General features: G+C 42.7%; 1 protein-coding gene across 3 annotated transcripts in view; it reads left to right on the top strand.

The window, feature by feature from the left end:
• TSN (translin) overlaps window positions 1-24,062 on the top strand; it is a 28,937-nt gene extending 4,875 nt beyond the window's left edge. The window contains exons 1-7 of one of the 3 annotated variants that reach the window (XM_061609136.1): window positions 11,025-11,042; window positions 11,525-11,875; window positions 14,564-14,657; window positions 16,023-16,119; window positions 16,659-16,774; window positions 22,903-22,982; window positions 23,355-24,062. In XM_061609136.1, the coding sequence (XP_061465120.1) occupies window positions 11,810-11,875; window positions 14,564-14,657; window positions 16,023-16,119; window positions 16,659-16,774; window positions 22,903-22,982; window positions 23,355-23,591 (690 nt within the window). In that variant the 5' untranslated portion in view covers window positions 11,025-11,042; window positions 11,525-11,809 and the 3' untranslated portion in view covers window positions 23,592-24,062. Of the gene's footprint in view, window positions 1-10,819; window positions 10,865-11,024; window positions 11,043-11,524; window positions 11,876-14,563; window positions 14,658-16,022; window positions 16,120-16,658; window positions 16,775-22,902; window positions 22,983-23,354 lie in introns of those variants that run through there. The other 2 variants (XM_061609138.1, XM_061609137.1) reach the window with 2 other exon arrangements.
• The last annotated feature ends 1,309 nt before the right edge of the window (window positions 24,063-25,371 follow it).

Genomic DNA, 25,371 nt, shown 5'->3' with positions numbered 1-25,371 from the left:
TGCTTCTTGATCTCTCTGCTGTTTTCAAAACCATTGACCATGGCATCCTCCTGGATAGGCTCCATGGAATATGAATCAGGGGCATTATAACAGCAGTTCCAGTCCTACCTACAGAACCAAATCCAGAGAGTAGCACTGGGAGAATGCTTTTTAGCCCCCTAGCAGTTACGCTATGACAGGGTGGGGAACCTTTGGGCCTCCAGATTTGCTGAACTACAAATCCTATGAGCCCTAGCAAGGATGGCTAATACCCAGGGATGATGTAAGTTGTAGTTCAGGAACATCTGGAAGACCAAAGATTCTCTATACACCAGAATCCTGGTGTACAGGATTGCAGCCACAACGTATGTTGGTGCAGAATGTAATCTGCGAGTTCTTGTTATCTTAATTGTAGCCTTAATTTTTTTGTCACACTTCAGTGTCACAGGAGAGCTCATCTATATTGCTTTGGATGCCTATTGAAATCATTTTTGTTTCAAGAAGCCTATTCTACATTACCTATATTGGTTTTAAAACTTGTATCGATTTTATATTTTTTTAATGATGTTTTATGTATATTTGTTTTTAATTGGGCCATGGATTTTAGCTGTTTTGTGTACAAGTTTATTCGTACATTACTTGGAGAGCTTTTTGATCAAGTGGTTTAGACATTTTTCTAAAGACATAAATAATCTGCACAGTATTGGCAGAAAAGTGCTGAACAACAGCAAATTATCCTCCCTTCCTGTCCCTCATAGTTTTGTCCCATGTAAAATTTCACTTCTTTTGTTAAGCTGACATGCTCTCCATTTAGCCACATCTTTTTAAAAAAGACAAACAGCACCACAGTTGCTTCCCCTGCAGCAAGAATGTGACCCACACATCTGTTCCATATGGAAGAGAGATGGTGCTGTTGGCATAGACAAGTGAACATTATACAAAATCTTAGCTGGCAACTAAGTTGTTTGTTTTTCTGAGGATGGGTGGCTAGCTTCTTGGAGTGCCCATTAGCAAGCCCCCACCTCCAATCCTCCCCATCATTGACACTGCCATCGCTGTTCCTTGCCTGTGACTCCCACCACTGACTACTGGTTTTGGCAAGGGAAAGAAAAGGAGGCAAGATTTGAGTTAGCAACTGGAAAGTTTAATTTGAAGCAGGGGATGCCAACTGCTAAGTGGCCCTCCAGATGTTGCTGAGCTACAACCCCCGCCATCCCTGGCCATTGGCCATGTTTGGTGAGACTGATTGGAGTTGTAGTTCAGCAACATCTGGAGGACCATAAGTCCCCCACTCCTGGCATAAAGGCTCAAACCAGAAGTGGAGTATTTTTGACTGATCATGTGAGAAGCCTCTATAAATTTTACTGCTTTTATGTCACTCTCTTTTTCGTGCATTTTAGCTGTTTTGGATTAATTTCCACTACAGTTCTTGAAGGTGGAAAAAAATTCCTACCCAGATAAAGACAATAATTGTTAGACAAAATGTTTTCATTTTAATGATCTAAAAGCATTTGCTTTGTGGCTATATGAATGAGTCAGCAACTCATCAATTCTAAAATATGTTTAAAGAATTGCTCAGGGGACAATATGGCAAAGCAAATCTTCTGAAATCAGGGTATGAAAAGCTTCCAGGGAAAAAACTGTCCAGACTCTGGTTCTGCCAATTGATTCTGAAGGGGAGGGGAAACGGGATACTGGGATTATTAATAGCCTTCTAGCTTTCTGGGAAATGATCTCACTAAGCTGGACAAATCTTTTAAATTGTCATTATGGAGGCAAAATGTTTTTTAGAGGCAGCTACTTAAATTGATGGATCATTTCTAAATATATAAAATCTCATATGTTCTGAATAATGAAATTAATCCAGAATCCCAGTAGCAAAAGGAAGAGCAGGATCCCTCAAAAGTATGATATGACTTTTCTCCATTGTAGGTACACAGAAAGCAAATCAACCAGATCCAAAACACTAAAACCCTTACACGCAAGGGGTCTGCAAGATGCTATGCAATCTATTGGGCATTAAGGGGCATGCCGCCTTAATTAATGGCAAATGTAATCCTATGGGGAAAAAAACTCCACTGAGGGGGTACATATGCTTTGAATTCTAATTTGTTTATTCCCTTATGTATTCCTCAAGAGCTCACTTAAGGTTTTTGCAGATCTTCACTTTTCCAGAGTCAAGAGGAGCAACTTCTCACTTAGTGCTATGATATTCTTTCACTGGGGTCTTGCCATAGTATTGATAACTGCAAAAATGAATTGGGGAGCAGAAGGGAAAAAATAAACTATTATTATTATTTATTTATATATCCTGCACTTCCTTCCAAGGGACAAACAGCACAAACAGGCCAGTACAAGTGTTCCCCACGGTAGGTGTCAAGTCGCTCCAGAATCTCTTGTGATGTTACAGAGGTTTCTAAGGTACACTCTGGTTGCACGTGGAGAAAGCTGGCTATGCCCAAACAGCATGAGAACTTTGCATTCCTTCAGTTGTAAGCCACTTCAAGCAACTAACTGCCTCATCACCACTTCCCCTTAAGGGAAAACCTAAATGTGCTGGAGAGGAGGCATGCACATCCCTTACAGAGTTGTGGGTGGGTGGGAAATTAGAAAAGGTTCATGGCAGGGCATTGTAGCTTTTACCTGCTCTCCACCACTTGTGGCAGTTTATTTATTTATTTAGGGAATGTCTTACCTGGCCTTCTGTACAAGGCCTCAGGGCAGGTTGCAAAAACACAATAAAATACTAAAATCAGTTAAAAGAATTTACATTTTTTAAAAAAACATACCTGGAGAATATTCAGCAAAATAGTGTGAGTTCTAAAATATATGTATCAAATTTCAAAGACCAGGGTAAAGAGGAAGAGAGTGTAGAGGTGTGCGCGCACCCACATACAAACCTTCTAAGGATGATAGAACTTCCAAGAGAGCTCCTTCTGTTGCTCTTAACACCCGCAAGGGTCTAAGGAAGGAGGTGGTCTTTCAGATATTGCTCAAGAACAGTTGCACAGGTAAGGTTTCTGACCTGTAGCTACTTCCTAAGATGCTGTGAACACAATGTGACACTAATATGCCTCAAATCTGTCAGTCTTGAATGTTTTTTGTGTGTGGAATTCCACTAGGGTTGCCAGGTTCAGGGCCTGAGACTGATCCTGTATCTTTAGGAGAAGAGAAAGTCAGCCAAGTGCAGGTGTTCTTGCAACACTCTAATGGGAAAAACCACAAGGTGGAATTCCCCCTTCCCCCTGCACAACTTTTAAAGATACAGGAGACCTCCAGGCCTCCAAAAGGTCTTCTGTATCTTTAAAAGTTGTGCAGGGGGAAGGGAGAATTCCACCTTGTGGTTTTTCCCATTACATGTTTGCAAGAACACCTGCAGTTGGCTGACATTCTCTTCTCCTAAAGATACAGGATCAGTCTCAGGACCTGAACCTGGCAACCCTAAATTTCAGTGATAGCAAGACAAAGGAAAAAAATCATTGTCTGTATAATGTGTTCAAGAAAAGATGTAGGGAAAAAAGCATTAACATGTTTCTGAAAATGTATCAGCTGCACAAACCTTAGAATACAAAGCTGATTTAGAGACACCTGCTGACTTATTTCTGTATGACAGTTAAATATTTCTTAGAGCCAACCCAAACTTTGGAATCAGAATTAAATTGTGTATCCTGATGCAAAACCAGTATCTTTAATAATGGAATACAAGAAGAGCTTTTTGCAGGAACAGCTTGTCAAATAGCATTGAGCAAAGTCTGAACCTAATTTTCCCTTCTGTGTAATTAAGAAAGATATAGGAACCCTGCCCTCTTTTGCATCTGGTTGTGTTATTTGCATTACAGTCTTGTTTCTCTTTCTAGAAGCATTCAGTTTACCTTTCCAAAACTCAGCAGAAAGCTTGGCCCTTTCATTCTTCCTTAGCCTCCCAAAGACCCACTCCATGAACACTCATGCCTCCTCTCCATTAAGACTTACAGGGCAAACCAAATTGCAACAGTGTACATATAGCAGTGTTAGGGTTGCCAGGCCTGAGACTGATCCTGTATCTTTAGCAGAAGAGAAATTTAGCCAAGTGCAGGTGTTCTTGCAACCCTGTAATGGGAAAAACCACAAGGTGGAATTCTCCCTTCCCCCTGCACAACTTTTAAAGATACAGAAGACCTTTTGGAGGCTGGGCCTGGCAACCAAGAGGTCTTCTGTATCTTTAAAAGTTGTGCAGGGGGAAGGGAGAATTCCACTTTGTGTTTTTTCCCATTACAGTATTGCAAGTGCACTTGGCTGACTTTCTCTTCTCCTAAAGATACAGAATCAGTCTCAGGCCCTGAACCTGGCAACTCTAAGCAGTGTTTGCCAACTTGGTACCCTCCAGACACTTTAGACTAAAACTCCCATCAGCCCCAGGTAGCACATGAGGGGTTAGAAATGCTGCACCTTCCAGAATTCTCCTTCAGAGTTACTGGAAGGTAATTATTTGCATCTGAACATATTAATCTCCTTATGGGTTCTTCCTGAACCTCCTCGCTTCTATAAGAATATTTTAAAAAAGAGAGGCCCCTGCATCTGTGGAGGAACTTTGGCACCTGAGGCTTATAATGGAGGGGTTTCACTGAATATGACTCATTTGGTTGGGATTATTTACAAGGGTGTTCTGAATAAAAGTAAATACTGAAACCTTAGCCTACTATATAGTGTACTGGTGACTTTGAGTACAGTTTCGGTGGAGGAATTATTGATATGTCAGTGTGCAGAACCAAAATCTACTGGGATGTTAGTAGTAGTAGTTTTAAAACACTGGCAAGTGCAGTAATACCTCCAGTAAAGTTGAGAAAGGTTTTCTGTTTTCCCCACAGGAAAAAAAAAAGATGCACAAAAATCCACAAATGAAACTTTGCCTAGAAGAACCTTAATAATGAATTTCTACATTATTCAGTAGCCTTGATGGAAGAAAGTTGACAACCTCATTTTAAATATATCTTCCATGCCTCTCCAAATCTTAACAATTCTGTGACTTACCCTGATCCTAACATGTTTCCTTAGAAAGGTAACGTGATTTATTCCAAATAATGGCATGTAGGATTAGATTATTAGTGGAGGGGTTTCTCTTTGATGAGCAGAGTCCCAAGTGTAAAATCTCTTGATGAATGGCTGAAGCATAAGTCATGACACAGCATGCTTTGGAAACTATGTTTGGTTAAGTATCAGGTATCTGGATGCTCATGTGCAAGCAGGGAAGCCCTGCGTATTTACGACTTAGGCAGCCTAAAGGCTACAACAGCAAAGTAATTCCCTTATGGGCCTGTAAATTCATTTCAAAGGTTGGCTTGAGCCATGGGAATGTATTGATTATTGTTGTTTTTATTGTGCCAGAAGAATGTAGAAACCCTTTCGGAACAAAATTAATGTATGCCAGAAGGATTAATGGCCCGAATTAGACATAACACAGTAAAAGGTGTAATAAACCAAAATTTCAGAGGAAGGACCCAGGTCACAACCTGAGGACTGTCACCAACTAAGTTATACTCAGAGTAAACCCATTGACATTAACATACCGGATCAACATGCCCATCCAATGGGTTTATTAATAATAATATTAATATTTCAATGGGTTTATTATTGTTGTTGTTGCCTCTCACCTGAAATGCAGGTCCCAAGGCAAATTACATAGATTTGAAAATACAAAGCATACATAAAGCCATATAGAAATTTAAAAATACAAAAACAAAGAACCATACATAAATATATAACATCCTTAAAAACATAAATACAAAAGGGTAAAAAATTAACCAATTAAATATAAAGATGGGTCTTCAGTAAACATCTAAAAATGGTAAGGGGGGGCTGATCTTACCTGACAGGGGAAGACATTCCATAGTCTAGGGGCCCAACAGAGAAGGCTCTGTTGTATTCGCCAATTGGGCTTCAAATATAGTAGGCACTACAACAGTTCCTCTCCCTGGCTCTCATGCAATGGGCATGTCTCATGAGGGGAAGGTGGACAGACAGATTCCTAGGTCCCAAACCATTTAGGGCTTTAAAGGTCAAAACCAGCACCTTGAATTGCACTCATAAGCAAACTGGGAGCCAATGTAGTTCTTTTAGCACAGGCATAATGTGCTCAAAGTGGCTCTTGTAGTTACCATCCTGGCAGCTGCATTTTGAACCAGCTGAAGCTTCCAAGTGAACTTCAAAGGCAGTCCCACATAGAGCACAGTACCGTAATCCAAATGTGAGGTCATGGGTAAGGGTAGTCAGATCTGAGCATCCAAGATAGGGCCGCAGCTAAGCAAAGGCCGCCCCCCCAGCCATCGCTATTACCTGTTCTGTTTTTAGTCTGTGTAGGACTAACAATGATTACAGCCCTGAGTATTCCAGAAAATGATTCTGTATGGGCATTTTGGAGGTGCCAAAAGAACTCCGATAGAGGGAGTGACTGACAATATATAAACACCTTAATTTAGGAGGTTGCAATTTACATCCAACCAATGCCTACCTTGACTGTGAGAACCTGAAGCAACATAACCTTTATAACATGTTGAGATTGGAAGCTTGGCGGACAACAACTTTGTGATCCTCCTACACCTACAGTCTGCACTGCTGCTGAGGTGTACATTTTCCCCTAGTGCAAACTGTATTAGTGAGGAGAAAATGTGGAATTCTTTTTACAAAGGTTCTGCTTGTGCAAAATGTGCTGCAAATGGGAAACAAATGTATCCTGACTTTTTCCAAAAAACTAAAACATTTGTGGAGAAAGGGCTTAAGCTAATAAATGTACTGCCCCCTAGTGTATTAAAGAATTCGTGGATGGAGACTAGATTTTCCCCCTCACTTCTGATAGGAACTCATTCGCTTTCTAGTTGGAGCTTCCTATACTTATATACCAAAAACACAGGTTTATCATAATTAAAGAAAACACTTCTTAAAGCAACAAAATAGCTTTGTGATACTAAAAATATTTTTTGAAGTACACATTGATATGCAAAGGACAAGGTTCTGCTCATGAATTTAGATCCCCAAGACATAGCATTAGAATGCAGTAGAACCTCGTTGTAATGTGGCATGCTGTATTGCAGATTCAGACATACCACAGGCACAACGATGTCCTTGAGTACAATAACATATACAGTACCGTGCTTTCATTATAACACGGAATCCCTAAAATGCAGGTCCCCCAACCCAAGCGTTATAACAAGGTTCTACTGTACCTACATTTATGCAGTAAGCTTGTATAAAGAATACAATTTCTGATGTCATTTATTTCCTGTTTTGCAACAGAGCATTCCAACAGCTTTTACATAGTAATAGCCTTTTATTATATGAAACTGTCTGCCTGATTTAAACTTGAGGATGGTGAACTAGGCTTCTGAACTCTTTACCTAAAATCATCAGCACATCCACAATGGACAGCTTATTAAACCCATCATGCATTCGTGTGAGATCTGGGCCTGTGATAGCCTGGTTAGATACTTGGCTCACCACATTCAACTTCAAACTGAGATGATAGGAAAAAAATAATGAATGGGTCATGTAACTGCTCCTACAGAGCTTGGAAAAGTAACTTTTTTGAACTACAACTCCCATCAGCCCAATCCAGTGGCCATGCTAGCTGGGGCTGATGGTAGTTGTAGTTTAAAAAAGTAACTTTTCCAAGCTCTGCGATCTCTCAGGCTATAATAAGTAATAACAGCATTATATTTTACTAAGTCCTCCTCAGAGGAGACCCCCAGCAATTTACGTTAGACATATTTATTGACTTCAGTGGGTCTGTTCTGTACAGGACTTACATCAGATGCAACCTTTACTTTAAAATTAGTGGAACTTATTTCACAGTACTGTGAATGGCTTAACAGCTGTTGGATGCAGTCTAGATTCACTAGAGCTCAGTCGCTATGTCTCCATCTTCAGTGGTGACATCATATGACCCCAATATCAATCACTTTTTATTTGCTAATAGTTACAAATCAAACAAGCCCATTCAATCAAATATAGCATTCATTGTATAAACACGCTCTGTGTTTTGTATTTGCAAGATGAAGGCAAGTACAGTGTAGCAACTGTTATCAGATAGGTAAGAAGATTACTCCAGCTCAACACTGTGACTAAGCTAAGATGCCTCAGTGAGATTAGGAGACATCAAAAGAAAATGGTATTTCACACACGGGAGTCTTTTAACTCGGATGATAATACTGAGCATTTATATAGCTTCCTTAATAGTATGTGTTACAAAACTGATAATAACAGTGTGGTTGGATCCAAGAGTGCATTATTATAATTTAATGTGAATTAAGAATTCCTGAACACATCATACAGTAACTGCATGATACACAGAAAGTCTGTTCCTTTGTTTCAAGAACAAAGCAAGCTTTTAGCTGATGTAATTGGAGGGCTTGTGTGTTCAAATGGAGGGTGGCCCAATGCAAAAGAGGACAAGGCTCTTGTACCTTTAAGAGCTATGTAGAAAAGGGGATTTCAACTAGTCATGCAAGCTACATCTGCTGAAACTCCTCTTCTGCATATCTATTACTTTTATTTATTATTTTTATTTCTAGCCTCCCCCCTCAACAAAATCATGATTCCAACATAAGTTACAACAAAACAATAAAATTCACATAAAGTCATGTACAGTATCACAATACAGCCGATGAACAACTGACCAATTTACAACTGGCCACATCAGGCAAACAAACACGGTGCATCAGGGATGATTTTATGGGCATAGAATTTGAATTATTTTTCTTTGGAACACCAGCTCTAACACTGACCTCTCTTTAGTTTGATCTGAAGGCACATGAGCCACTACCTTGCTGAAGCTAACGGGGCTGAGTCTGGTCAATGCCTGGATGGGTGATTGCTTGGGAATCACAAGTATGCTGCCTTGGAATGATATAAACATATGAAAATAAAAGAAATTAATAAAAGTTTGGGGCATGAGGTTGGGAATTGGTTCTATTTTGGAGTGGTCATAAACACAAAAGATTGTATGCAAAGGACTGCTGCTTGCACAAGAGGACTTCTTTCCCCACATATACCCCTCAAAGAGCAGATCTGGGGAGGGCACAGGGCATGCACAGGGGGAGGAGAGGGGATGAAAGTCCTGTTGTGCAAGTGGAAATCCTTGCACTGATGGGTGTGTTAGATGGAAACCGCCCATAAATAATTAAAACATTAACTGGTAGTGCTAACTCAGTGATCACAAGATTAGAACCAGAATATAGTGTTTGTTCATGGATAGTTTATCTGGAATGGAGATGCTTTGAAATGATATGACAGTACACTCCAAGAAATTGGTTGAACTGATCTCAACTTTCACCCAGTTCTGAATTTCTGAGGCTCACATCTGCCTTGAAGTTCACTGTGTCCCAGTTAGGTTGGAGCTAGTTGTGGCTGTCTATTCAATATGGAACAGCTCATTGGCTGAACACGACTTGCATGCAGAAAGTATGAAGTTCAGTCCTTGACATCTATAGATGGGACTAGTTAAGACCCACATGAAACTTTGGAGAATCACTCCTATTGTAGACAACACTGAGCTTGATGGTCCACTGTTCTGACTTAGTATAAGGCAGCTTCCTTTGTTTCTAATGCTCTCCTCTCATGCCAAAAAGTATTCTTGCCTTCTTTAGTGTTTTGTATGCTGCATGGCTGAGCCAGACAGGGCCCTAAAAACAGGTTCTGGAGCATAAGGCTGGTGAGATGTGGTTCAAATGAACCATACTTTAAATATGGTATTTAACCACCTGCCTGTAAAATGGCCAGATTCAGGTTTTCACGAATAACCTCTAGCAAGGAAAAGAAACAAGAGATTCTTTCTTCTCAAGCAGAGGTCAAAGCTGAACCAGTTTTGTAATCGACAAAATGAAACACCACCTATGCAAAACTCAGCTGAGCCAGTAGCAAACTATGGAGCATATTATCCACATACATAATATCTTCACTAACATGTGAATATGCTAAATGTATGGTCCTCCAGATGTTGTTAGACGCCAACTCCCATCAGCCCGAGCCAGCATGTACAATGGAAATGGAGTCGTTCAGCAACATTTGGAGGCCCACAGTTCTCCCCAGCCCACCTCTAAGCTGCTAAACTAAAACCAAAACCAGTGTTGCTGAACTCCATTGGCTGTGCTTGCTGGGGCTGATGTAGCTCACCAACCTTTGGAGGGCCAAAGGTTCCCTGTACCTGGTCTAGCATGACCAAGTGGCAGAACCTCTGGCTGTCAGATGGATTGCAGACCCACTGGCTCTGCTAAAAGACCAACTCCACTAGGCTCCTTCTCCAGGTGTCGCCTGGCAGCAGCTATTCCATCAGTCTACACTGGAGGAAGAGATGAGAAGCAGGGCCACGCTATGGGCTCTGCACAGAGACCAGCTCCATTTGATCCCTTATTTTCCTTCCCGCATTTGATCAGCAGCATCAAGGACATGATTACTGATACCATGGGGAAGGAGAATAAGAAGGGCAAGCGCCAGTGGGGTGCCCAATAATATGCAGGGCTGCCGATGATACTGGGATCCCCTGATGATGACGGTGGGCAAAGCAGTAGGTAGAATGTTATCCTACGCACACCTAACTGATACCCAAAAGGAAAGAAACCCAACCTAGATAAACCTAGAAGTCAATTGGGTGAGATAATTAGTCTGTTCACAGGTGATATCCAATTATGTAATGCAATGACTGAAGAAATTCCTAGTCTTTAGAAATCTTGGTAGTAGACTTTTCTAACACATTAAAATTTGTTATATATAAAAAATAGCTTATAAAAGATATCACGTGTGAACAGACTAATTGTATAGCCCAATTGACTTCTTCCATCCTACGCACACCGCCATCTCCCGTCATCATGCCGGGAGTTTTGGAATAATGAAAGGGAGAAAGCCAGTACCTCTGAAGGTTAGCAGCAAGCAACTCCCTTACTCCTGCCTAACGACAGCCTGCCTTCTTTCCCTCATCCCATCTGGGATTAAGGGGCGGCGATCTTAAAGCCAGTCTTCAACCTCTGGAGCACTCTTGCGTTTTGAATGAGACGTCTAAATCTTTGCCGGTTCAGAAAACTGCGTCCTCATCGCAAGTATTATAATTAAATGCTAGATTTTAGTAGGTGGTTGTTTTGGTTTTACGTGTAAAAGTCCGTAATATATAGCGTATCCCGCGCCTGCAATGAGAAAGGACCCCTTCTCTTTCTCTTCGGTTGAGCCTGAACCATAGACTTAAGAAAGCAACCGTGAGAAGGCTCAGTCGATCCAGCAGCCGCGTATTATGTGAACTGAAGAGCAGCAGCCATCTTGAGGGGAGGGGAGCCAGCAATAATTTCATGTCGAGTGACAGCGGCTCAGTGGTAAAGTCTTAGTGGTACAGCATCCGCTTTGCGTGCGGAAGGTCCCAGGTTCAACGCTGAGCTGCATGGATCAGTGGTGCGACTCGGTGTAAGGCAGGTTCTTGTGTTCCTGGCCATAGAATTGCACTGTAAACCTGTGTATAGGAATCTTCAGATAGGGAGAAATGTGTGGGTAGAACGACGAGTAGTACTTGTCTGTTATTCGTTTCCCTTAGGCTGCAATCCTGTCTACACTTAACTGGGAGTCATTCCCATTGATCTCAATGGGCTTATTTCTGAATGGACAAGTACAGGATTGCACTGTGAAGCATTATGCCAAGGGGCTGCTGCCGATGATAGAAAGAGAGTGATTCGCTTTCCATGAGGCAGTGAGAGGGGCACACCCGCGACGGCAAGGCGGAAGGACCCATTCCTTTGGCTGCAGTGAGAGTAGAGGGAGTGCCGAGAGTGCTCTACAATCGTCCGATAAGTAGCGTCTCCCCAGCGGAGGAGTCATCGTCATGTCCGTCAGTGAGATGTTCATCACCTTGCAGGGGGTGCTCACTGCCGACCAGGATATCCGTGAGGTGAGAGAGGGTCGCGTCGCTGTCAGAACAACGAACGCTTCCTGAAAGCTCAAAGGAAGAAGCCCCATCCCTCCCCGGGTCACGGTTCTAGAGCCTTGGTTTTCAGCCTTCCAGAATCAGGGGACTAACCTTTAATAACTGCGGGCTCAAACACGGGACCCATTTTTATAACATAACATGCACCCCCATCATATATGTCCTTTTTGTGGCTTTTGTACGTTTTAATAATTTCCCAGGAGAGGGATGTTTGGTAGATGCCGCTTGGCCTGCCAATGTGAGAAAAGCTACGCTGGCTGAAATTTCCTTTTGTGCAGGATTGTTAAAGGTACAGGAATTCTCCTCTGCCTCTGGTTGCCTGTTCTCTTTCAAACCTCAACAAATCAAAAGAAAACGGTGATGATGCCAGTGTTGCAACACATCTTAGGTTAGGATGTGATTCACTTTTGGTTACTGACCCGTTAGTAGCAGTTTAATGAACAAAATCATTGTAAATATTTGTTATATTTACAGAGTGATTTCCAAGTCATGGCTCAGCTGTTCTTGGAATATAACCCACTGGATCAATCTCCTCTTTTATAGATATGGAACTGAAGCTAAGAGACTGCAGTTTGCTTAGATGTCAGAGTGAGCAGGGAGTTGGATCCAGTACTTTCGGGGCCAAATTGCCTGGTTCTTCCACCATATGTCAGGGAGCTGCAGCTTATTATAGGTCCTCAGTGAGTGTACTTTTGTGAAATGTGTTTGCCACATCCACACTGTTTTTAGATATACATTTAATATGTATACTGTGCGAAGTGGTCCACAGCGTGAAGTCAGTTACTTTATCTGTGCTTGTTGTGATCCTAGCCATCCCCAAATAGTGGAAATGCTTCCAGAGGAAGCATTCTGTGCAAACCTGAATGTGGCGGTATAATGGTGTGTTACCATTTTTATGTAAAGAGCTGTTTTATATGTCTAGTTTTAAAGTGTGGTATGTTTGCCTTAAGCTTTCAGGCACAGTTAGTATTAGAAATCAAATTAAACAAAGGTTACTATACCCAGTATCTTTGGCAACATCAATCATCTTGAATGTAAAGCTGCTCTTTAGACCCTTTACCTTTTCTGATCTCAGCTTTGTTTAATTTTTTAAAAAAGTTTACTTAAAGTGTTATTTAAAAACAATAATTTCACATATATTAAACACTACAATACTAAGAAATTCATTTCATTATCGATCTTTGTGCAAGTTAATGATATTCCTGTCATGCTATAGTTCAATTTCTTATGCCAAGGTTTTCTTGCTAAAAGTATTAAGTCCAAAGCTGCAAATACATTGATAGAGTCTTCTTGGCTTTATTGATTCTGTGTAAAAGAGGACGCTTCTACACAGCATTTCAAGGCATACCTACATTACTAAAAATACTAAAAATGATGTAGCTTCACATTCTCCCCTTTCCTCCCAAGGAACCCCAAGAACTTAATTTGGAGAGGGATTAGCGATCTTTGATGCAATTTTTAGGACCCACACAAAGTTATAGTTTTGAGTTTGTTTCTGAGAGTAGAAAAGCTGTGATAATAGAGCTTTTCTAATTTAGCAGCATAGATGTACTTTTAATGGTCACGTTTACACATAATGCTGATCACAAACCTTAACTAGCCTGTGCATGCAGCTTGAGCAGTCACTACTTTGCTCGTTCCTTTCTTGAGCAGGGAGAAAAAAAGAAAACGCAGCAGCCAGACTGCTGACGAGGACCAGCCGGTCAGAGCATATAACACCTGTTCTGGCCCGTTTGCACTGGCTACCTATTTGCTTCCGAGCCAGATTCAAGGTGCTGGTTTTGACCTATAAAGCCTTACACGGCGTGGGACCGCAGTATCTTGTGGAACGCCTCTCCCGCTATGAACCGACCCGGTCACTTCGCTCAGCGTCTAAGGCCCTCCTCCGGGTACCAACCCATCAGGAAGCCTGGAGGACAGTTACTCGATCTAGGGCCTTTTCTGTAGTGGCCCCCGAATTGTGGAATAGCCCCCCCGAAGAAATACGCCTGGCGCCGACGCTTCTATCTTTTTGGCGCCAGGTTAAGACCTGGCTATGCTCCCAGGCATTTTAAAGCGTTTAATGTTACAATTTTAAATCTCTTTGTTTCAGTTTATTTATTGTGATATTTTGTATTTCTGTACTTTTAATCTTTTGTACACCGCCCAGAGAGCTATTCGCTATGGGCGGTTTAAAAATGAAACAAAATAAATAAATAAATAAATAAATAAAGTGGAGTCACTGGTTTAGTATTCTGTGTGAACCAGTGCTTGTGATTTGATTATCTTCAAACAACTGATGAGTGGAAGCCAACGTTTGTTCTTGTACACAGTAATATTGTACCCAGGATTACCTGGTTTGAAATTCTGTCAATAACAAAAAGATCACTGCCCCAAAGGAGCTTCCAATATAACATCAATGGGGGGGGGATAAAAGAGAGAGGGGAGAGAGACAAGACGTGAAGTCTGAATGTAAGCAAATGCAGTTATAACCTACTCTGTCTAAGACCCCCCCGAGACCTCGCATGACTACATCCCTGGAAAAACCTTATAGATAACCATTAGGAGTTTACTAGCAAGAAAGATGGGCATAATTGCAACAATATCTTCATGTGAACATGTTTCATCTTTTTCTGTACTGTCATGTTCTGAGTCTTTTATTGTTTTTCACAGGAGATCAGGAAAGTTGTTCAAACTCTGGAACAAACAGCCCGGGAAATTCTAACGGTGCTACAAGGAGTCCACCAGGGTTCTGGATTTCAGGACAGTAAGTCATGCTTTGTTGCCTTCAGCCTGTCTTCACCCTTCTGGGCAAAGAGTCCCAAGCATATTTATATGAATATAGTCTAGTTACCAAATATGAAGATAAAGGATGCCACTCAGAGAAATATAAGTGAAATGCGTATGTGTTTCATGAAGAATGTATTTTCCTACTCAGGATTCATTGTGAATTGGAAATGCAGAGAAGCAAACCATGTAAATGATATACTGTAACACTAAAGTTTGACTCTTTCATTATTGGGTATTTAAGCAGTCAACTTGTTCAGCTGCGAAAGGTTCTATAGTTTGTTGGGTAGGGAGGGCAGACTTTAAACTTGCAGGATCTACTTTGGTTTTTACTAGAATCCTGAGACCTAACAACCCAGTACAAAAGTCATACAGTTAGAATTAAAGAATTCTGAGCCTGTGCATTTGTTTCAGGTACCAGAACTGAACAGCTCACAGTGTTCTATACAAAAATTAATGGGTTCTTTTTGTTGTTGCCATCATTAAAATAGTTGAGAGTAAGAAATCCTTGCTGATCTGCTTTAAATCACCCAGAGATCTACCATTAGATCCCAATCTACCTTCTGCCCATTCCTGATGCGGGGAGCCTACACAAGTAGAAGCAGGCTCTCTGCTTCAAACTGTCACCCTCCAACTTGTGGAGAGTGGTGGAGAGAGGGGGCGTAGCCAAGCACACTGGCTCCCATGCCCCTGCTTACCTGATAGCTTACTCAGCTGCATTAAAGTCTGAAGAAGACTTAAGTTAGTCATGCTTTTGTCCTGTTGAAATCAGTGGAATCGCATCCTTACTCAGGAGTGGTTCACCTAGTGGAGCAGAGCTTTAGCATTAGTCTCCCAGCAGCAGAGTCTCTTGTCATTTACGGGGAGGAGGGCAGGAAGGGGAAGGAAGGTAGCAGTGAGGTCAGGGCTGACACCCCAGCAGGAGCTCTGGATTGACTCTACCAGTACATCTGCACACTCGACCTTCCCTCTTCTTCGTATCTCCCACTTAAGTAGCAGCAACTCCCCTGCCAGGAGGATATTGCTGCAACTCTTCCCTGCCAGGTGAGTCACTTCTGTCATTACCAACTTGTTCCATTGATTTCAATGGGACTAAACCACAACTAACTTAGACTATAGTCCTATATCCATTTAGCTGGGGGGGGGGAAACACTGAACCTAGTAGAACTTAGTTTTGAGATGACTGACACAGGATTGTGGTGTCCAGGGGTCTTTAATGTGCCACGGTATTGCATGTTTTTGCTCATGGTTCTATGCTTGAAGAGGTTTGAAAAAACCCACAACTAACAACATCTAATACCTAGCTTTGGTTTTTGGGTTGAGTGCTGTTTTCTTTAAATTTCAGTACCAAAAAAGTGTCAGAAGGCTCGTGAACACTTTGGTACAGTTAAAACACAGTTGGCCTATCTGAAAGTCAAGTTCCCTGCAGATCAGTATTACAGGTTGGTAAACTTCTATTTCCCCCCTGCCTTTGCTAGTTTTAGTACAATGCAGGCCTGTTGAATTCCATTGGTCTCCAATATAGGGTTTATGACTTGAAGATAAAAGTAGGGAGTTTACTGGAAGGAAGAATGATTTGCTTGGCAAGGAGCTAAGTCAAAGCAATTAGCTGATAGTTTCGTTCTGCACGTGCTACATCCAGTAGACTGATAAAATCTACATCCCAATTTTGCAAGGGGAGAGATCTGGGAACAGCTGGAGCTCTCTGCTTCATGCTGATGCTTATTGGTCAGACTAGGTGGGCAATGTGGTATAGACTATTTAGTTTGAGGAAGCCTGAGTTCAGAGCTCTACTTGGCCATACAGCTCACTGAGTAACTTTGGGCTAGTCAGGCTGGATGATCGTAACCTGCCCCAGAAAGTGCCTGGAGTTCCTTGGATGGAAGGGTAGGATACAAATGCTATCTAGAGCACAATCCTATACATGTCTACTCAGAAGTAAGTCCCAGGCTACAAATGCCTGTCTTTTTCCCCCATACAGATTTCACGAACACTGGAGGTTTGTGCTACAACGCTTGGTATTCTTAGCAGCATTTGTTGTCTACTTGGAGACAGAAACCTTAGTGACTCGGGAAGCTGTTACAGAAATACTTGGAAGTAAGGAATTGTTTTTCCATTTAAATGCAATGAATATCGACTTTGGTGGTACAGCAAAGCTGCATGTCTAGGGAATTCAATAAAACATCACCACAACGGGAGCATCAGAAAGCTCTGTGTCACTTGGCTTTCCTTCTAAAAACCTTTGACATGATTTGAATCCAAACTAAAGTTTAGACTTCTGCTTCACCTCTGATTTGTTTCCTTTATTTGCTGGAAAATCAGTAAACTGTTAGTAAATAAGGAGTCCAAATGTTCACTGCTTGAGAGCTATGAGTTGGCAGAGTTGCAAGCGCTCACTGACCATGTGAAAGGTCCATAGTGAAAGACCGGGGAAGTGCTAAGATTAGGTGTACATAAATCATATGAAGCTTCTATACTACATTTTTACTTTGAAGAGGTCACACTTGCATTCCCTGAAGCTTAGTAAGTCTGTTTAGGATTGCACTTCTAGTCCAGCAGTGCATACTCTGAATGGCAGCAACTGTCCAGGGTATCAGGTAGAGTTTCTTTTCCAACCCTGCTATCGGAAATCCTTTTAAGTGTAGATGCTAGGGATTGAATCTGGGGTCTTCTGCATGTAAGGAATGTGTTCTACCACTGAGCTATGGGTCTTTGGATTTGGTACTCAGATGTGTAACTGAGATAATTTGATTAAACCGGTCAGCAGGGATTTGAAGCATATTGTCATTTGACACACAACTCTATTTCTCTTTTACATTGCAAGCAGATGTAGCAGTGGATGTATTGAACTGGTGCCTGACCCCAGTAATGGACTGGATGAGGGTCAGTAAACAGAAACTCAGTCCACAGAAGACAGAGACACTGTTAGTGGGTGGTTCCCCAGTGTGCTTGCAGTAGGTGGATCCTGTTCTAGATGGGTTCTGAAGAAGCCCTTGGATCCACTTCGGTCACTGGAAGCCCAGGTAGCCTTCATGGCACAGAGTACCTTCCATAGTTTGGCTGGTGGCCTTGCTGCAACCATATCTAGATGGGGATAGCCTGGTTTCCATAGTCTATGCCCTGGTAATCTCTGAATTAGGTTACTGCAATGTATTGTACATTGGGCTGCCTCTGAAGATGGTTCAAAAACGGCAGCTAATACAGAATGCCCCATCCAGACTACTGACTGAGAGTCACTGGTCTGAAGATACAACTCCAGTTCTGGCCACCCTGTGCTAGCTGCCAGTTTCCAAGTCCAGTTCAAAGTGCTAGTTCTGACCTATAAAGCCTGCAAGGTTTGGGATTCTTAATACTTCATGGGCTGCTTTTCCCTATATGAGCATACCCAGACCCTAAGCTTAATATTACTATTATTTGATTTATATCCCACCCATCCTCCCAGCAGGAGCCCAGGGCGGCAAACAAAAGCACTAAAAACATTAAAACATCATAAAAACAAACTTTAAAACACATTAAAACAAAACATCTTCAAAAATGTTACTTAAAAAAGCTATCAAAACCTTCTAAGATTAAAAACATTTAAAAAAAAGTTTAAGAACACATTAAAAAGCAATTCTAACACAGATGCAGACTGGGATAGGTCTCAAGTTAAAAGTCTTGTTGAAAGAAGAAAGTCTTCAATAGGCGCTGAAAATATAACAGAGATGGCGCCTGTCTAATATTCAAGGGGAGGGAATTCCAAAGGGTAGGTGCCACCACACTAAAGGTGTATTTCCTATGTTGTGCAGAACAGACCCCCTGATAAGATGGTATCTGCAGGAGGCCCTCACCTGCAGAGCACAGTGATCGACTGGGTATATAAGGGATAAGATGGTCTTTCAGGTATCCTGGTCCCAAGCTGTATAGGGCTTTGTACACCAAAACTAGAACCTTGAACTTGGCCTGGTAGCAAATGGGCAGCCAGTGCAATTCTTTCAGCAGCGGGGTGACATGTTGGCAATACCCTGCCCCAGTGAGCAGTCTAGCCACCGCATGTTGCAACAGCTGCAACTTCTGGACCAACCTCAAGGGCAGCCCCACATAGAGTGCATTACAGTAATTCAGCCTGGAGGTTACCAGTGAGTGGACAACAGTGGTCAGGTTATCCCGGTCCAGAAACGGCCACAGCTGTCTTACCAGCCAAAGCTGGTAAAAGGCACTCCTACCCACTGAGGTCACCTGGGCCTCTAGCGACAAAGATGGATCCAGGAGCACCCCCAGACTACAAACCTGCTCTTTCAGAGGGAGTACAACCCCATCCAAAGCAGGCAACTGACCAATTATCCGAACTCGGCAACCACCAAACCATAGTGCCTCTGTCTTGCTAGGATTCAGAGTCAGTTTATTGGCCCTCATCCAGCCCACCACCGAGTCCAGGCAGCGGTCAAGGGCGTGCGCTGCCTCTCCCAATTCAGATGTTATGGAGAAATAGAGCTGGGTATCATCAGCATACTGCTGACACCTCACCCCAAAGCTCCAGATGACTGTTCCCAAGGGCTTCATATAGATGTTAAACAGCATGGGGGACAAGATGGTACCCTGTGGCACCCCACAGCACAACTGCCAGGGGGCTGAAAGACAGTCACCCAATGCTATTATGTGAGAACGACCTTGGAGATAGGATCGGAATCACAGTAAAAGTGCATCCAATACCCTGCTCGCCAATTTGGCCCAGAAGGATACCATGGTAAGTGGTATCAAAAGTTGCTGAGAGATCAAGTAAGAGTAACAGGGTCACACTCCCCCTATCCTCCCGATAAAGGTCAGGGTGGTCAAGGCCGATTCAGTCCCATAACCAGGCCTGAACCCAGACTGGGATGGGTCAAGATAATCTGTTTCATCCAAGAGTACTTGCAATTGCTGCACCATAACCCTCTCAATTACCTTCCCTAAGAAAGGGGGTATTTGTGACCGGTTGGTAGTTGTCACAAACCAATGGGTTTGGGGGGGAGGTTCAGGAGTGGTCGGATCACCACCTCTTTTAAGGCGTCTGGAACCACTCCCGCCCGCAATGATGCGTTGACCACACCCTGGATCCACTCGGTCAGACCCCCTCGGCAAGCTTTAATAAACCAAGAAGGGCAAGGGTCGAGAGGACATGTTGCTGGCCGCATCAATGCAAGCACCTTGTCTACATCATCAGGCCGCATCAACTGAAACCGTTCCCAAGACGTTGCAGCAGATGCTGCACTGGACACCTCAGTGGGGACTACAGTAAATGTGGATGAGGCGTCAAGACTGCTACGGAGGCAAGCAACTTTACCGTGAAAGTGCCTTGCAAACAATTCACAGGGAGCCTCCGAAGGGTCTAAAACTCCCATTTCCTGGAGTTGATGTCAGCAGACCCCTGACAATATGGAAAAGCTCCACTGGACGGCTACTTGAGGATGTGATGGAGGCAGAGCAGTGGGCCTCCTTTGCCACCCTCACCACAACACAGTAGGCATGTTATCTTGTTTTACTCGTGCTCAATCAGCCTCGCAGCACGTCTTTTCACCACTTGCGCTCTAGCCAGGGCTGTGGAGTCGGTACGCCAAACCTTCGACTCCGACTCCTCTATTTTTCTACTGTCTGACTCCGACTCCGACTCCACCCAAAATTGCTTCCAACTCCACAGCCCTGGAAAGTGCTGTAAATGTCTTTTTAAATTGGAAGCTCTCATAGGAGCATTTTTATCGCTGCCTGAATATGTGCAGATCTTGGCATCACAGCATTGGTCTTCATCTGGGTCCTGTTTTCCATCTTGAGTTATGGTGAAATGCTCAACTACAGCTGACTTCATGGGAAGCTTCTTTGACATTTTGAATTTATATTTTTAAAAATTTGTCAATCAAAATTTATTTTGAAGTCGGAGTCAGTACATTTCTACCGACTCTGACTCCACCCAAAATTGCTTCCGACTCTCCGACTCCGACTTCACAGCCCTGGCTCTAGCCGTTGTCCAGCCTGTTTCATTGCCCTTAGCTCACTGGTGTACCAAGGTGCAAACCGGGCTCTATAATGCCAGAGAGGGTGCTTAGGGGCAACCATATCAAGAGCCCGATGCGCCTCGCTGTTCCACAGTGTGACAAGGGCTTCAACAGGGTCACCTGCTCTATCTCCTGGGAACTTCTCCAAGGCATTCAAGAATCCTGTGGATTCCATTAGTCTCCGGGGGCGGAGCGAATCTGTCCATGCCCCATGCAGGGAAGGATCGGAGCCATTAAGTCTAAACTTCACCAGGAAGTGGTCTGACCATGACAACGAGGTGCCATCCCCGCCATCTGCAGACCACCCCTTCCTCCATCTGGTGCAAAAACCAAGTCGAGGGTGTGCCCTGCCCTATGTGTCAAGCCAGTGAAAACTTGAGACAGCCACATGGTCATCATGGAGCCATTAAGTCACAAGCTGGAACACTAGAGGCAGCCTCAGCATGGACATTAAAATCACCCAGCACTATCGTTCTGGGCTCCTCCAACACCACAGCCAAGATGGCCTTTGCCAGCTCTGTCAGAGAAGCTGCTGGGCAGCAGGTTGGACGGTACACCAGCAGCAACCCTAGTTTACTGTCTCCTTGGCCCTCCCAGCCAGCTCCAAGATAGTGGTTTCCTGGTGACAGAGATGGAAGTTCTGTAGACCACAGGAACTCCTCCCCCCCCCCCGTCCTTGCAGCCTGTGCTGGTGTTGCACCAAGTTTCCAGATGGGCAAAGCTGGGTCAGATCAATTCCTCCCTGCTTAGTAATGGTCTCCGTAATGCTCACCAAATCGGCACCTTCATCCACAATCAGATCATGGATGAGAGTGGTCACACACACAGGACAGTGGGCACAGCAGATGAGCAATGAACCCAGCCATGAGAGGAGTGGCAGCAAGGAACAAGGCATAGATAGCCTTGCCCTCGTCTTCTATGGTAATTCACCACATCCCCATGGCTATTTCCCTTTACCCGTGATCACTGAAATTGGGGTGGCATCACCCATGTTTCTCTGTACTAAGACTCCTCCTAAACACCTGATATGGACCCAACATGAGCCCACCAACAAAACCTGCCTGAGCCAATTATCCCAGTAGGCCTCTGTGAGAATTGGGAGCAGTCATACCCATTCAAACTTTTTCACACAGGACACATCTACTCCCGCTCCTGTCTCACACCCAAGGAGGGCCAGCCTTCTGCCAGTTACAGACTCTCACTCTGAAGGCATCTGGTGACTTTCTCCTATCATTCAGTTTACTGTACAGGCTCTCACTCTGCACAGGTACTACACATGCACCACACGCACTCCCCACCACCAATCTCTAGATTGGTTTAACAGAAAAATAGTAAAACATTTTTTAAATAAAGGTAATAGAAGGGGGGTAGCGCCCTTACCTCGGGACTCCCCAAGGGGCAACCCCGCGGGCAGCAGACCCACTGCCCTAGGGCAACTGGGCTTTTATGCCTCCTGCCCCAGCCAGCAGCTGATTGAAAAGGCTGCAAGATTAACTGCAGCCTCTCTCTGGAGGCAGGGTCAGGCAGGGGTCCCAGTCCTTGCAGCACTTACCAGGGACTTCAGCTGTCTTGAGGGACAGCAACCCAAAGGAGCGGGCATTAAGCGCTCAGATACTCCCAAGGCAGGTCTTCTTCAGTTCCCTAGTGCTTCAGTTGTTCCCCTAATATCTCAGGTTCTTCTATGTGTGGACCTACCGAGAGATGTTGGGAGAGTGGCAATGAAAGAATGGGCCTTTTCTGTGATAGCCCCAATTGTGGGATGCTCTCCCTGGAGGCACCAGCTTTGTCATCTTTCTGGCATCAGGGGAAGATGTTTTTTATTCTTCCAGGAATTTGGACAGCACTGACAGGCTTGGTGGCTACTGGTTTATACATCCTGCTTGGAGGGGGTGGATATTTTGTTCGGTTTTAGATGACTTTTTCTTTGGATGAACATTTTGAAATATTTTACACTTGTAATTGTTTTTGAACTGCTGTTTTGAACATGCATTGAATTTTGCATTTTATTTTTGTAAACCACTTTTGGATGTATGAAGCAGTACATCAATGTAATGTAAACTATCTAAACTAACAGCCTAAAAGAAAGACCTAACCTGGATTGGCATGAGGGAAGCCTGCATTTTTTGAGTCCTCTGACTCTGCTGAGAACATGATTTGTCTGTTTTGCTGTTAGTATGGAGTTGAGTCCAGATTAATTCTTCCCTCATTTTTTTACAGTTGAAGCTGAAAGAGAGAGAGGTTTTCACCTAGACATCGAGGATTACCTCTCTGGAGTGTTGACTCTGGCTAGTGAGCTGGTAAGTAGAGAGTATTGACAAGTTTTATAACTATACAGCATTATGACCTCATTGGACTAATGTTAATAATAAATGACTTGCATGGACAAAAGTAGAGGTTGTAACTCCTGGTTCTTCTTTTCTGTGAAGCTGCTAGTTGCTGTTTTTCTGGTCGTATATTACTCTATTAAAAATCAAGGTTCTCAGGATTGAGGCTTCATCAAAGATGCTCTTAAGGTTTATCCAAAATCAATCAAAGTTAATTTCTAAAAGGAAGACAAGTACTAATATCTTATCAAGATGTGAATATTGTTGTGGGACTCTAGTGAGGCATCTCTGGTCTGATTTGGGCCTTTAATCTACTCAGCTTGTACAACTCGTTTCATCCAATAGTCTAGGCTGGCAGTGAACAGCGTCACAGCCGGAGACTATTCTCGCCCACTCCGCATCTCTGCTTTCATCAATGAGTTGGATTCTGGATTCCGCCTTCTCAACTTGAAGAATGACTCCCTGAGGAAGCGCTACGATGGCCTCAAGTATGATGTCAAGAAGATAGAGGAGGTGGTTTACGACTTGTCGATCAGAGGGCTCAACAAGGAGGCAACATCCAGTGCTGGTGGGGAAAAATAGAGAAGGGCTTGTTGAACTGAAGCAATGATTACCTCCGTTTTACTGCCAATGAAGGAAAAGCTTTAACTTAAGCTCTTTGGCAGTAGTTTAGAGGAATCGTAAGCTGCACCCCGCTGTTGTTTTTTTCTAATTGAATGTTTAGTATGTCCAAGCAGAAGTACTCAACATTGTTCTGTGAATGCTGCTCTAGTGGGCTCTGTTTGCAATGTTAAAGTCATCATAACAGAAGCAAACTAACCTCTGAACTACAGTCATTGCTGTCCATTGTCCCTGCAGAACCAAGCATAGGGATCATTTTGTCCCTGGGTCACAGTTTTTGTTTTTCTGTCCTGGCCATGCTGAGCTTCTTCCTTTTGAATCCTCACATCAGTTATGTTTAGCACAATTTATGCACATTGCTGCCCTGCGCTCCTTTGGGAGGAAGAGCAGGATACACAGTTAATAAATAAAAATAAAATTGAATACTTGTCAGCAGCTGGTATGTAAATATCTTGTCAAAGAAACTTCATTTTCTACTCGTCCTTCTAAATTGGATAAATTGCTGTATAAAATTAGGAGTTCAGAATTAGGATAATTGGTTCAACAGACCTATTGTTGGGAATGTATGTTTTCAAATAATCACTATTATATCGTACACATATCTTTCTATTCTTAAACATGCTGATTTTTACATTTGGGAAAAGAAGCAAACTATTCCTTGAAGCTGAACAGTTGCTTGTAGGCATGTTCCAAGTACACGTATATCCAGTTTTTTAAAAAATCTTGGAACTTATGCAAGTGATACTGTTGAGGGGGGAGGAGCACAGATTTCAAGGAGGCAAGTAGCTACATGACAGAGGGAGGATGTTTGTTGGTTTTTGAATTTTAAGTGGCCTGTTTCATATTGCCTTCATTTTTATTATCTTTTTAATATAAGATTCATGGAGCAAAGAAAGCATTTGACCTTAACAAAAGAGGAAAACTGTTACACTCATCTTGGTCCTAAACACACTTACGTGGAGGCAAGTTGATTGTACTTGGCTTGTTTCCAAGAAAGTGTACCTAGGGTCACAGCTTTAGTAGCATAGTAGGTAGACTGCTGATGCAAAGCACTCAGCTTTCACCTACATGTGCTACCTCCGCTTCATTAGTACTTAACATCCATCTTCTGAATCTCACTGATTTGTGAAAAATTTGTTTCTGCAATATACAGTGTTCTTTCTACCTGAGCATTTTTCATATTGTGTGTTGTATCAGATCTGTTTTTCCTCTTGCCCTCAACTTTTGCTTTTGATTAAGATCACTCCAAAGAATAAGGAAATCTTCATACTTTACAACATTATTGTCCATCAGTATCTTATGTTTGTAAAGCTTATTGTTCTGGTCACATTTTTAAAAAAATGTTCATTGAGAAGCAAATACTTCCTTTGTTAACATGGGTAAATAAAAAAGAGAGAAACACTTTTCTTTCATATTGTACTTTCTTCTGTAATTTTGTCACTTATAAGATTGCACCCTTTAATTCAAAATAAATTGTTTAGCAATTTAAGTGATCAGAGTGGAATTAAAAGATTGCCAGGAATCTTGAATGCAGTGTCTTCCAGAAATCCCCTCTAGGTTGGCAAGGGGTCACTTAAATGTTTGAATTATTATACAGCGACAAGAGTGGCTGTATACTATAGCCAGCATGGATTTTTCACATTCCACAAATGTTAAATTGAAAATACCCCCATGCCATTCTGCTCCTTCCCATAAGCTCATTTCAAAACAAAACTTTACAAAACGTATACTCCCGAACTCA

Source organism: Rhineura floridana, chromosome 2, assembly GCF_030035675.1.
Source record: "Rhineura floridana isolate rRhiFlo1 chromosome 2, rRhiFlo1.hap2, whole genome shotgun sequence".
NCBI lineage: Eukaryota > Metazoa > Chordata > Lepidosauria > Squamata > Rhineuridae > Rhineura > Rhineura floridana.
Note: the sequence above shows the minus strand (reverse complement) of the source record. Positions and strands in the feature narration are given on the sequence as shown.